The sequence below is a fragment of the Podarcis pityusensis genome (assembly GCF_964106645.2).
Source record: "Podarcis pityusensis genome assembly, chromosome: 13".
Taxonomy (NCBI): Eukaryota; Metazoa; Chordata; class Lepidosauria; order Squamata; family Lacertidae; genus Podarcis; species Podarcis pityusensis.
Window position 1 is genome coordinate 24,166,180 of NC_138038.1, and position 13,065 is coordinate 24,179,244.

A 13,065-nucleotide genomic window follows, 5' to 3' on the forward strand; every position below is an offset into this window, starting at 1 on the left:
TTAAAAGGTTAGGCTGCAAGCCTTAACCCCACTTATCAGGGAGTAATCCCCAATGGATCCAAATAGGAGTTTCTGAGTAGGTCTGCACCAATTAGCTAAAGCCATTCTGATTGGCTCAATTCTCTCTCCTGTCCTTTAACTGATCTAGAAAAGTAGGGAAATGGAAATATTGTGACAGAGCATTGACAGACATGTTTGTGTTTTAGTGCGAATTGTCAGAGCAAAAAAGTGGTGCTCATCAGCTAGGCTTTGCAGGGTTCTTGGGGAGAGAAAAGTATTCATTTTAGCTATGGAGAGGGAGAAGACCTCGAACAGTATGATTATTTTTAAGATACTGGGTGTGGGTCATTCTTCACGGCCCTCCTTAACATATTCACACAAGGCTTTGCTGCTGCAAGGCGGTTAGCCCATAGGTATTGCCAAAGGAGTTTTACATTCAGTTGGGATAGTACTTGAATGGTTTGATAAAGTAATAGAAACATTCCAGGTCCAAACAACTTGTGGCTACCAAGCTGAACATAGCTCATTAGTGACATGGTGAAAGAACCTGAAGGGGGGGGGGGGAGGAGGAGAAACCCAAGGTCCTACTTGGGTCCATTGATTTCAGTGCGACTAAAATATGACTTAAGTTAGGATCCAAACTGGTTTTGCAATCACAGGCACCAAATTCAGTTTAGTGATTTGCTGGTAGGTTGCGATTTAGGCGTGGTGAGTCGTACGTTACGCAGGCCTGTTTTAAACTTAATAGAGTTGGGTATTCTTGCTAGCCACCTAGAAGAGTCTAGATAGGTAATGGACCATTGATGCAGGGATTCAGTATCAATTCCTGATAGCACCAAGGCTTCATTTGCACATGCTCCTCCCTTCCAAGTTACTAACAAATAACTAGGCCATTTCTAAAGGATGATTTGGGCACTTCACTGGTATGGGTACTTAGCACAGTCACCAAGATAAACCACATCCCACAAAAGGCATGAGTAGATCTAGGGTTTGACCAGTGAGCCTCAACTGAAATGCTCATGATGAATCCATTGTCTCTCCGATGTGAAACTTGGCATGAGACCATATGCTGTGTTCAAAATAAGATTCCTACATCAAGTAAACCCAAATTTTGCAACAACCTGAATTCTCAGATGCTGTGACCTGTGTGAGCTATACAAATTGGCCTATATTTTGTTAATCATGGGAAAGGCGTACAAAGCATTTCCTCCTCAGCACAGGGATCCTTCTCAGTCTCCCTGGCTTCTGAGATCTCACCTAGTTCGTATATCATGCTCATTTATTTTCAGATCTATCTTGACATGTATAAGGACTAGACGCTTGTTTTTAAAACTCAAAACTAACAAAAAGCTAAGATTTTCAGGCTGCTGGATTTTGTGTCCAGTGTTGTTTCATATACACATGTGTGTGGTGCTTATTACAGAATATGCAGAGGCCTTGCTTGGTTCCCCTGGGTAGGAGAAAGGGCCTGACTCAGAGCAATTCTCCAACATATAATTCTTAAAAATAGAAAAGTGCAAGCAGGGACTGGGATGATGGTGGTCTTTATTCAGAGATATCAAAACAAACGCATGAATACCCTCATTCCACTTTGGGGCTCAAGGGGGCTTCCCATGGGCATAAGTTTGGTGCAAACCGAAACAACTATTCAGCGGACTATGGAAATACTGGGTTGGTTGCCTTGCTGAGGTCAGAGGATTTACAAGGCATCAGCTCCTGTTTTGGCGGCTGCTGCAGCAGCTGGAATGAGGAAGAACACTGGAATGGCACTGTTGGCTCCCGCTCAGCATTCTCACAAATGGTTAAAAGAGATGTCCGAAGGAAGGTGACAAGCAGGTGTGATGGGGATGTCCACCTGCTCTTTTCAATCCCCAGGATCAGGTAGTCGGCAGCCCTGAATTCAGAGTTTGTGCTTTTGGCTCTTTGCCACATATGTATCCTTCCTGAACCATTCAGATCCTGTAAAATATGTCAATGGCCAACTCGGCATCTTGTAGCTAGGAGTTCCCAAAAAGAACCTCTTCCTTTGGTTTTGCTTATCTATCAACTCCAGTGGAGGGTTTTGTTTGTTTTTTAGTTGGAAAGTGAACCACCCACCCCTCTGCTCTTTCCACAACACTTGTGTGATTTCGTAACCCTTTCCCCAATCTGTTAGCGAATTGACCAAAGGGCTCCAGACGGCATGGGAAAGTGAAGTAAGCCACACCTTCGAAGAACGGGATGTTGGGGCTGTTGCCGCCGACTTCCTGTCGGTTCAGAGCCACCAGAACCTCCCGAGACTTGCAATTCTAGCCACGTAGAATATGAGGCTTCAGCCAACAGAATGCAGGCGACAATCTCTGGGGACTTCTGAGCCAGAACTCCGGAGGGGGAGGCAACAAAAATCCTGTCTCTTGCAGTTGGCAAGTCATGTCCTGTCCTGTCCCACAACTTCAGCAAAAGGTATTGGCCCCACGGTTCAGAGGAGCAGCCTCAGAGAGCCGTCGACTGCTTGATGCTATGGAAGCTGACGCGCGTTGGGGAGGTGGGGATGGACATGGCCCTGGCGACTCTGGCTCGGATGGAGTGCTTGTCCTGCCACCGGTGCCATCTCTTCCGGACTGCAGAGCGAACCTGGGGGGACACACCACAAATACCCATAAATGTACTGTAAATAAAGGGGTCATCTGCCAATTAAAAAGGGGTGACAGATTTAATGGAGAACAAGGCTTGTGAAGGGATGGGGGACAGACCACCAGCAGCTTTTCAGGTGCTGCTGGACTACAACTCCCATCGTCCCTGTCCATTTGGCTGTGGCTGATGGGAGTTGGAGTTCCAAGTACATCTACAGGAAAGCTTCAGCAGGTGGAAGAACTTTGGGGTTTTGTTCCCGGCGGTAGAAGGGGCTGTACACACTGAAAATATCCTTTCCCAAAGTTATTCACAGCATGGGGTGCTTCTGTGAATCTGTAGGACTAGCAGCCTTCTTGCACTTTATATTAGTAGGCTAAGGTAAAGGTAAAGGGACCCCTGACCATTAGCTCCAGTCGTGGCCGACTCAGGGGTTGCGGCGCTCATCTCGCTTTATTGGCTGAGGGAGCTTCCAGGTCATGTGGCCAGCATGACTAAGCTGCTTCTGGCGAACCAGAGCAGTGCACGGAAACGCCATTTACCTTCCCGCTGGAGCAGTACCTATTTATCTACTTGCACTTTGACGTGCTTTCGAACTGCTAGGTTGGCAGGAGCAGGGACCGAGCAACGGGAGCTCACCCCGTTGCGGGGATTCGAACTGCCGACCTTCTGATTGGCGAGTCCTAGGCTCTGTGGTTTAACCCACAGCGCCACCCGTGTCCCTATATTAGTAGGCTACTGGTGAGTTAATCAGGACTAATGGCCACCTCTGATTCCATAGGGTCGCCAAGGATGAATATGTAAAAAAAAAAATTCCTTTAAAAATGTGAGTGTCACCATGCAGTGTAAAATCTCAACTTTCCTGGAGCTATTCCACCTGAGTCCTACAGACAGCAAGAGAGGGGGCAACATAAAATTCTTCAATTTGAAATGGATTGGTCATAGAAAAATTGCTCAAAGGGAGAGACATCGTAGCATGGTCATTTTCCTGAGCATTCCCCTGCAGGGATGTTTTGACATAAAGGCAGTTTGTACTGCTTCATCCTGTTCTCCTAAGCATGACGTTTCATCCTCTGCTTTGGGTTGATTTGTCTCTGCCCATAGTAATTGATCTTGCCCCTGGGCCAACCCCTTGATCTGGCGATTCATCTGTTTTTCAAAAGGCTGTATGATAGATTGGGCAGCATGCAAGTTGAGACCCAGCAAGCCTCCCCCATCTCTGCCCACTCATTCCCCAACCTTGGCTCACCTCACTGTTCAGGAAGCAGTAGAAGACAGAGACAAAAAAGCCCTGATTAGAGAAGAAAGAATAGCATAGTCAAGCTTTGGGAAAGAGAGAAATAACTGCAGCCTTTTGCACCGTGTTTCCTGTGGGCGCTTCCTATGGGGCTATTTCCCATTTTTAAATGGCAAGTGCCAGGGCTCAATACTTTGATCTGTGAACCTTGCCTTATAATCCAAGATGTTTGGGAGATGGGCTGGGAGTGGGGTGGGGAGAGAGAAAAGACACAGAGTGGGGAATGAGATGCAATCTTCACATAATGAATTCTTTGCATGCTCAACAGCACAATCTCATCACTTTGCAAATACAATGCTGAGATCTGGACCATGCAAGCAGGTTTCCTAGAGCCCTGGGAAGAGGAGGAGGAACATGATGAGGTTAGTAAATAGTCCCTGGAGCTGGGCGTGCAGTGATTCTACCAGAGCCAAAACAAAACAAATTCCCAAATCAGATTTAAGTATTTTTTTGTTTTTGCTACAAATTTTCCATATGAAAGTCAATCCTTGGGAGATAAGCCTTGCAAGCGAATTTTAAGGAAGTTTAATGCTGCTGATTTTGATCTCTCAGTTTGGTTCCTCCCCTTTCTAAAACCCATATATGTCCAACAGAAGCCCTAGTTTGGAATCGCCAGCGGGTGGCGATAATGCGATTTAAAACAACATCTAAAATAAGTACATAAATACACTGAAGTTATTGCAAGCAATTTTGAGTTATAAGATTCTGTATGGATTTCGCACCCCTTAACCCCAAATGCATTTGGGCTCTAGTTTCCACAAGGTTTTCCGTACCTGGAAGGACTCCAAGACAGAGTTGAAGTAGATGAAGACTACCCGGGATATTTCATCTTCACCGGGGTTGACGAAGAAAAGCATGTAGGTAATGCCCAGCAAAGGAAGGAGCACAAGGGTAGCCTTCACAGCTTTTCTGAAGGAAGAGCACAGGACTTAAAATCCAAATCAATTCCAAACCGGCACCCCAGTGTCCCCTCGCCAAAGGTTAGGGTTGGATCTACACATGTAGCAGAATGAAGTGGGAATGAGGTGGTAGAGTCCAAAGGATGGACTGAGGCGAGGATCACAATATATATATATTCCAAAACCACTTTCTGCAAATGGGAAGCTATAGCAGCAAATAGAAGGATAGCTAGAACTTCTCCTGCTGTGCTTAGACTTCCACTTGCAGGGAACCTTCCACAAAGAACAACACTTGAAAATGAAGAAGAAGAGTTTGGATTTGATATCCCGCTTTATCACTACCCTAAGGAGTCTCAAAGCGGCTAACATTCTCCTTTCCCTTCCTCCCCCACAACAAACACTCTGTGAGGTGAGTGAGGCTGAGAGACTTCAGAGAAGTATGACTGGCCCAAGGTCACCCAGCAGCTGCATGTGGACGAGCGGGGAATCGAACCCGGTTCACCAGATTACGAGTCTACCGCTCTTAACCACTACACCACACTGGCTCTCAGTATGATATATCCCAGGCAGCAGTCTAGCAGCTGCATTCTGGATTAGTTGTAGTTTCCGAGTCACCTTCAATGGCAGCCCCGCGTAGAGCGCATTGCAGTAGTCCAAGCGGGAGAGGGTTGGTCCCGGTTCAGAGCAGATTCTAGAATTGACCTCTGGCTCAGAGTAAGCCCTGAGCCTTACTTCCTGCATCTGGGTTACCAGACTCGTGCCTTTTAAAAGTTAAAAGGGCTGGCGAGCAGGGCTTTCTGTAGCTAGGGAGGGCAAGTGGGCCTTCTCTTCAGTACTCTTAACGGTGAACAGAATCAATTAATTCTGCAAAGCAATAATAGAAACCTGATCAATTTGCACAATATATTTGAGTCAAGGAGTCAGAACAGTGGTTTAGCATAGCCCCTATCATAAACTCTAGCCACCCATTCCCCACCTGTGCTCTTGCACTGATACCTGTACTGTATTGTCTCTGAGGTGGTCGAGGCCCGAAGCTTCGTCATCAGGATTCTGACAATGTTGAATAAAAAGATAAAGTTGATCTGGAATAGACACAGAAACGAGATTAACTGGTGGAGTAAGTGTATAAAGAATTGCCTCCACCACCAATGCAAAATGACATTTTGTCAAACCCCCCCCCCCCATCAGGGTGGTGCACACCTGTTCTCTAGGGCAAGTTTTCAAAATCAGTCCGTGCTTGAGAACCACCTGAATGGATCTCAACCAAAGTAACATTTCCAGTCCGGTTTACTCTCTCTTCCGCTAGGGGGAGCTACTCTCTAAGGTATTGCAAAAACAAATGGCCATTATTTCATCTGACAGAACAATATTAATCTGAAATCTAATCTTGCTTTAAAAGTCTTCAGAGCTTAGTTGGACTTCGGAGTCAGTGCTTTTTAGGAGTGGAAATAAGGAGTTTGGGGCGGGGGTATAGTGACAACCACATTCTGGATGTGATGCAAAATAAACCCTCTCAGATAATTGATCTGTCTCCCCAAAATATGCCAAGCTCCTTTATGAAAAGCAAGGTAGGTGTGTACAGTAAAATTATTTACTGATCAGGCCACAGAAATTTGTATATGGCCGTTTGAAATCTGTTTCATTGGCTGCAGAAGCTCCATCTCTCCTTTCAGTTTGGACTGTCCACTGTTTGCGAAGATTAGAGATGTAGAGGGTTTCCTCCCATTTCAAGCTGGGTTGTTTTATTGGCCTGCCAGTAAATGCTGAATTACTTCTTGTTGCAGAGCAGTTTGTTAAAGCAAATGTGATTGATGGTTTTGCTGATAAATTAGGTCAATGACATTCCATTCCACTTGCAGCATTTTGTATTTGTCGAACCCTCTTGTTTTGGCCCACAGCTATAAGTAAAGACAGATCTAACATTTTAAGAGTTGCAGGGGTGGGCTTGACAGCCCATATATATATATATATATATTCCTGCCTTAAGGAGTAATAAATAAACAAAAATGGTTTTGCAGATCCCCAGAGAGAGCTGGGAAGAAGCTGGGTATGGGGGATGCCCAGTGACTATTGCCTCAACACCACCAACTCATAAGTTACCACGCCACTCCCAAGAAATCCCTGCAGCACCTTTTAAACCAGTTTTCAAAACGCTGGAAAAAATTAGGAGGGAAGCGTGTCACAAGAAAGATGCATCTCTTGCTTTGTTTTGTTTTTTTAAAGGACCTCCTTCCATGGGAAGAGAGGAACATTTGAGAACTGGATTCCTTTACCTGGGAAGCAGCCCTCATTTCCATCATTTCACTTGCCTTGTACTTCTCAAGTCAGGTTCACACTATAGGTTTAAAAGCCTACGGAATCCCAAACCCACTTATCTGTGACTTAAGTCCCACTGAATTCAGCAGGACTTACTTCTGAGTAGACATGGTTAGGGTTATGCTGTCACACCCTGCCGGGAAAGTTCTCAAAATGTTCTGTATGTCTTCATAACAAGATTATATGTACACACACACACACACACACACACACACACAAGCACACACACACTTTTACGTTTGTGTTTCGGGAGTGAGATCAGCATGTGAAATGGATCGCACCTATATATGAAATTGAGCTTTCTGAGTTCTATAGTAATGCCACAAAACCCCTCAGAAGTGTTTTTATGCATTTGGCTTGCTTTTTATTATAGCAAGCACTGTAGTATTACTCCAGCCTTGTCAATAAGCCAAAGTTACGGTGGACGCTCGGGTTGCGGACGTGATCCCTGCGGGATGCATGTTCGCAATCTGCAGCATTCACAACCTGTGTCTGTGCACACACGGGTTATGATTCGGCACTTCTGCGCATGTGCAAAGCATGATTTAGCGCTTCTGCGCATGCGCGACCGCCAAAACCTGGAAGTAACCTGTTCTGGTACTTCTGGGTTTCGGCGGTTCGTAACCTGAAAAAACGCAACCTGAAGCATCTGTAACCCAAGGTATGACTGTACTAGTCTGCTAAGAGGCCAGTAGAATGCCCCTCCTGTGCAACCAAGATGGAAAACGCAAGCTGCTAGCCTCTTTGTGGGCTTGTTCAAAAGTTACTGTCTATCAAGCAGACGAGCAGAGGGAGAGGTGGAAGGATCTGTCCTTTCTGCACCAGCCCCCTCACCTATGTGGAGTTTCTCATTGCCTGCAGCGAGCAGGTGAGTGCTTTAAAAAAGATGAAGAAAAGGCAAAAAATAATAATAATGGCCTCTTCTAACATAACAAAGGAATGCTGGGAGGTGATTCAGGGTTTCTGAAGAAGTAATGAAGACCCTACTTTACTTTGTCTCTGACAAAGAGAGAATGAGATTGAGATGGAAGAATGGGATCGAGCCCAGCTCAGACCGAAAGTTCTCCCAGAGAGAGGCTGCTTTGATTTAACATTTGTCCAGATAACACGCGAGGAACCCTCATGCCTTCTTTCGCTCTCTGGCCTCCTCCAGAAGCACTAATCCTGGGGGAAATTAGGCATGAGGATTCAGGAAGTGTTACAAAGTGGCTGCCCAGAGGGCAGAGGCGGCAGCAGTCTCCTCAGGCGGCGCGGCAGGCCCTCTAACTAGACAAATCGCCTCCGACTTTCCCCCCCAGGCCTCTGTATCAGCCTAGGCTGCCTGATAGCGGCTGCTATTATCCTCATCAAATAACATCATTAACAAATTTGCTGGAGGCAGGGGAGGTGTGCGAATTGTGCTGTGTTCAGTTGGTAGCAGTGCCGGTGGTAGTGTTGAGCTCGCGCAAGATAGAAATTGTGCCAAGATGGCAAAAGCAATAAGGAAAGGAAGAGTGGGAGGGATAGATGGAAGGAAGAGCCCAATTAGATGTGATGCAGGAAACCTTTGGATTATTATTTTTTAAATTTAAAAACCATGTCTGAATTTGATGTGGATCAGGTGGTCAAATACAAAACAGGGATGGGGGCCTCCAGCATCTTTAATGGTTGTTTATTTCAGCAGGTGGAGCTTGTCACATAGGCTCTATCGGCTGAAAATTCCCTTTGCTATGCAACTTATTAAAGGTGCAAGTCCCCTCCTTTGCATCAGGCCACCCTAGGTGTGGAGTGCTAATTGTTTAATCACACACTGAAATGCAGAACGCCTGTATGCATGTTGTTAAGGGTGTAACATCGGAAAATTCCACTGGCGTATACTCCGCTAGAAGGAAGCTCTATCTCAGCCTCTAGCTGGGTTGATAATTAACTGTTGTTGTTCTCTGCTAGCACTCACGTGAGTGTTTAACTTTAGATCACATGATTAGGGTATTCAATTGCAAATCTGCCATTTTGAAGGGGGTTGCCTTTTGTTCCCAGGCATAGTGAGAGAAGGATGTAATAAGAAGCCTCTCCAGGCTGGATGCAGTGTAATGCTATGGGAAAGACAGAGCATTAATCTCAGCTCTGGTTATAATTATATATTTAAGAATATATTCTTGGATATGTACATGCTTTATACGACGTTTTGGGTGTACCATTGATTTTTTTGTTCTGTTTTTGAAGAAGTTTGGTTAGTAAAGCTTTGAATAATAATTACGAGTCTGGACAATTTTTATTCCAAAGGGAGTCAGCCTTTATGGAAATTGTCCCCTTTAAACTTTTTTACCTGCAGGGGAAGATATGCTTGGAGCCAATATTCCCCCCCCCCCAACCATAAGTGAAAAAAGCAGTGATCAAATTCAGAGTCCCTTCCAGGAGTGTTGACTCTAGGGAGCAGACTGTCGTCATGCCCCTCAATATTCCTTAGCAGGGGTCTCAGCCCTGCAAATGTTGAGGGGGTAGAGGAGGCCAAACAGCTGAGCCAGCACAGCATCAAAGGCAAGCTCCTCTTGAGTGTGAGAGAGGAGGAACCGTGGGCATTGAAGCTGCGTGGCACTGGGCAAGACCTCCTCGCAACTATGCGCATGTGATGTCACAGGCATGCCATGCTGCTGGGCCCCCCTAATCTTCAGCCCAAGAGGACGTCTCTGGTTCCTTCCCATCTAAGATGTGTGAAGATGAAACTATCAGGCCTGGTTTAACTTCATGCACGGCTTGCATCACATCTAGTTTGGCTGAAAATAAATTTTAAAAGTGTCCCTCCTAGGCATTCTGCAAAAAACTGCAAAACTGCAAGGGGGTTACTTCCAGAAGGACCAGATGCAAGAGAATGACAGAGCTATTGTATTTGGGTAGAACAGGAAATTTTAGTGCAGAATTTCCCACCGACGGATCGGCCCGGCCCCCATGATCAGCTTTTGCTGCCGATGCTTCCATTTCTGCACAATTATGAAAAGGTACTGGAGTCTTGGCCTCTTTTGTTCTTACATCACCTTAGCCACAAAAGCAGCCTCCACCCCCAGCACTGTACCCCGAGAAAGTATTGAGAGTGGGAAGGAAGGGACTTCCGCTCTTACCAACAGCACCAGTATCATGGGACCTTGGTAGATGTAGTCAGTATAAATCCCTGCTCGTTTTCCAAACCAGCACCTGTAATTCGGAATGCAGAGCACAAAGAAACCACAGTGAGGATTTAACTTCATCCACGGTTGAAGCCGAACCAGAGTCCAGGCCTCAAATCCATTTCTGACGCAGGATATAATAAAGAAAGAGCATCTCTGGGCATGGGCAGAGTGCTTTTCCTTGGCCAAAACCTCCTCCTAACACATGTAGGATAAGGAAGAAGAGCTTCAAGACTGGAAGACCATGACCTAAACTGGATAAAATGAAAAACGTACGGCACATTTCACACATATCTATTTGATGAAAACAAACAGCCGGCATATTTAAAGATAGGTAAGTGTCAGGAAGTGCCAGAAGGGGTGGTTTTTAACCCTTCCTCCCATGCCATGGTCCCAATGAAAACAATCACCCACACCCCAATACTGCTGTTTGCTCCCAGAAGGAAACAGCTGCTACCACCAATGCCAGGCTTCCCTGTCAAAACAAATAGCAGCTTTGGGGAAGAAAATAAAACCAGTGCAGTTGGGAAGGAGGAGTTGGGAGAGAAAATGAAACCACTCCCTACCCATGCATGGTACCCCTACCCTGATCAGACCCACTGTCTCATTCCTGCTATTTATTTTCTTTCTTTCCAAAAGCAAGACACATGAAACCATGCATTTATTGCACTGCCCAGCTTGAACCTCATAATCTGTGTTACTATCACCACCCCTCAAGACTGTAGTTGCTGGGAAAGGTAGGGAAAGGTGTCAGGGGAAAGAACAATTTTTTAAAAACCCGCCAAGAAGACCTTTCTAAGTGGCTTGGAACCCCAAACAAGAGGGTGGGTGACTGGTTTCAGCCAGAGCCACAGCCAGAACTTACTTGAAAGTGAGAAGCCATGGCTGATAATTAAGGCAAATGGCGGCCAGCCCAAATCAATCCTGCTCGCCTGCGTGATTAATGGCCATGGAAGCAACTTGCCAGGGGGCTGCTATGTCCTCCATTAGCAAGTCACTGGGAAAGCAGGATCAAGGGCCCAGAGGGAAAAGCATAAGACCCTCTCATTAAATCCCAGGCTGCTTTAACTGGGGGGGACCTCCCACAATGGTGTTTCATTAGCAATGCCCAGTGCTGTGTTTACACTTTAAAAAAATAAATCACCAAGTAGTTTAATTCTGCTACCTCCATAAACTGTGCAAATTTGTCTGGATTTGCTGAATCTTCCTATTTTAGTCTACTTTTTCTAGCTACTGAACAGAGAATCGAGGAGCGCGCTGAATGTTCCTTCCTTCACCTCTGCTCAACCCACTACGAAGGGCCAAAGGATGCAGAGATGTTAGGAAATTTGGGGTGGGACCTCTAGCTTGTTCAAGAATTCTGTTTCTTATAAAAGTAGCTGCAGGGGGTGGGTGGGGAGAGCAAGCTGGGTTTGAAATGCAGCACTTGGGAAAAGAGTGGGTTAATCCCCTTCCATTCCCGCACTGCTTTCCTGATTCTAAGTTGCTTGCAACACTCCCACAAGGGGCCGCCCACTTGCCAATCACCTGACATCATAATCATGTCAGGTGAGTTGCTTTTGCCCTGGGTGGATGATGATGATGATGATAATAATAATAATAAATAAATTATTATTATTACCGAGGGCCTTCTCGGTAGTGGCGCCCTCCCTGTGGAACGCCCTCCCACCAGATGTCAAAGAGAACAACAACTACCAGACTTTTAGAAGACATCTGAAGGCAGCCCTGTTTAGGGAAGCTTTTAATGTTTGATGTATCACAGTATTTTAATATTCTTTTGGAAGCCGCCCACAGTGGCTGGGGAAACCCAGCCAGATGGGTGGGGTATAAATAATAAATTATTATTATTATTATTATTATTATTATTATTATTATTAATATTAATATTATTTTATTTATACCCCACCCTTCCCGGTTCAGAAAATCAGGCTCAGGGCGGCTAACAACAAATTTAAAACACTTAATTGATGCAACAAAGAACAGCACAAAATACAGTATAAAACGTGAATAACAATAAATTCAGAAGGGAAAAATCAATTTAGGGGGAAAATCCATCCAATAAACATTAGATGATCATCAGGGCTAGCTGACTAAATTAGTCCTATTTGGGCCAGTGAAGAGACCAGGGGAGAATTAGCTGTGGGATCCCAGAGCGGGTAATCTTCATAAAAAGGGGAGGGGGAGGGAAGGAAGGGGAATAAAAGATCAGACTAAGTTCAAATTGAAAGCCAGGCAGAATAGCTCTGTCTTACAGGCCCTGCGGAAGGAAATTAAATCCTGCAGGGCCCTGGTCTTATGGGACAGAACATTCCACCAGGTCGGAGCCATCACTGAGAAGGCCCTGGCCCTGGTAGAGGATATTCTAACTTCCTTAGGGCCTGGGACCTCTAAACTATGATTATTCATGGACCTTAAGGTCCTCTGCGGGGCATACCAGGAGAGGCAGCCCCGTAACTACGAGGGCCCTAAGCCACAAAGGGCTTTAAAGGTCAAAACCAGCACCTTAAACCTGACCCGATACTCCACCGGGAGCCAGTGCAACAGATACACGGCCCTCGAAGCCCTGACAACCAGCTGACTGTTGGCGCTAGGAGAGAGCCAAGCAGGGCACTCACTCTACACAGATCCTTGCACGTACCACTGATCCTACAGGCTTCTTTTCGGCCCAGCTGTTGCTTTACCTGCCTCACATCTGACATGTGACATCAGGTGGAGGGCAGGTGGGCTTGGCAGAACAGCCTCATTGGCCTAATGGGAAGTGCCTAATCTGTCCCACCGGTCAGAGGTTTCCATTCCCTGAACT

The 13,065-nt window shown here is 45.8% G+C and overlaps 1 protein-coding gene across 6 annotated transcripts in view; it reads right to left on the reverse strand.

The window, feature by feature from the left end:
• Positions 1–1,525: 1,525 nt before the first annotated feature.
• The window catches only part of LOC308462075 (corticotropin-releasing factor receptor 1), a 71,138-nt gene continuing 59,598 nt past the window's right edge, over positions 1,526–13,065 (reverse strand). For all 6 annotated transcript variants that reach the window (XM_080979442.1, XM_080979444.1, XM_080979446.1 and 3 more), the window contains 5 exons: positions 10,218–10,290; positions 5,803–5,888; positions 4,681–4,816; positions 3,860–3,901; positions 1,526–2,613 (listed from right to left, as the gene is read on the reverse strand). In XM_080979442.1, coding sequence (XP_080835568.1) covers positions 2,473–2,613; positions 3,860–3,901; positions 4,681–4,816; positions 5,803–5,888; positions 10,218–10,290 — 478 coding nt within the window. In that variant the 3' untranslated portion in view covers positions 1,526–2,472. The remainder of the gene's footprint in view (positions 2,614–3,859; positions 3,902–4,680; positions 4,817–5,802; positions 5,889–10,217; positions 10,291–13,065) is intronic.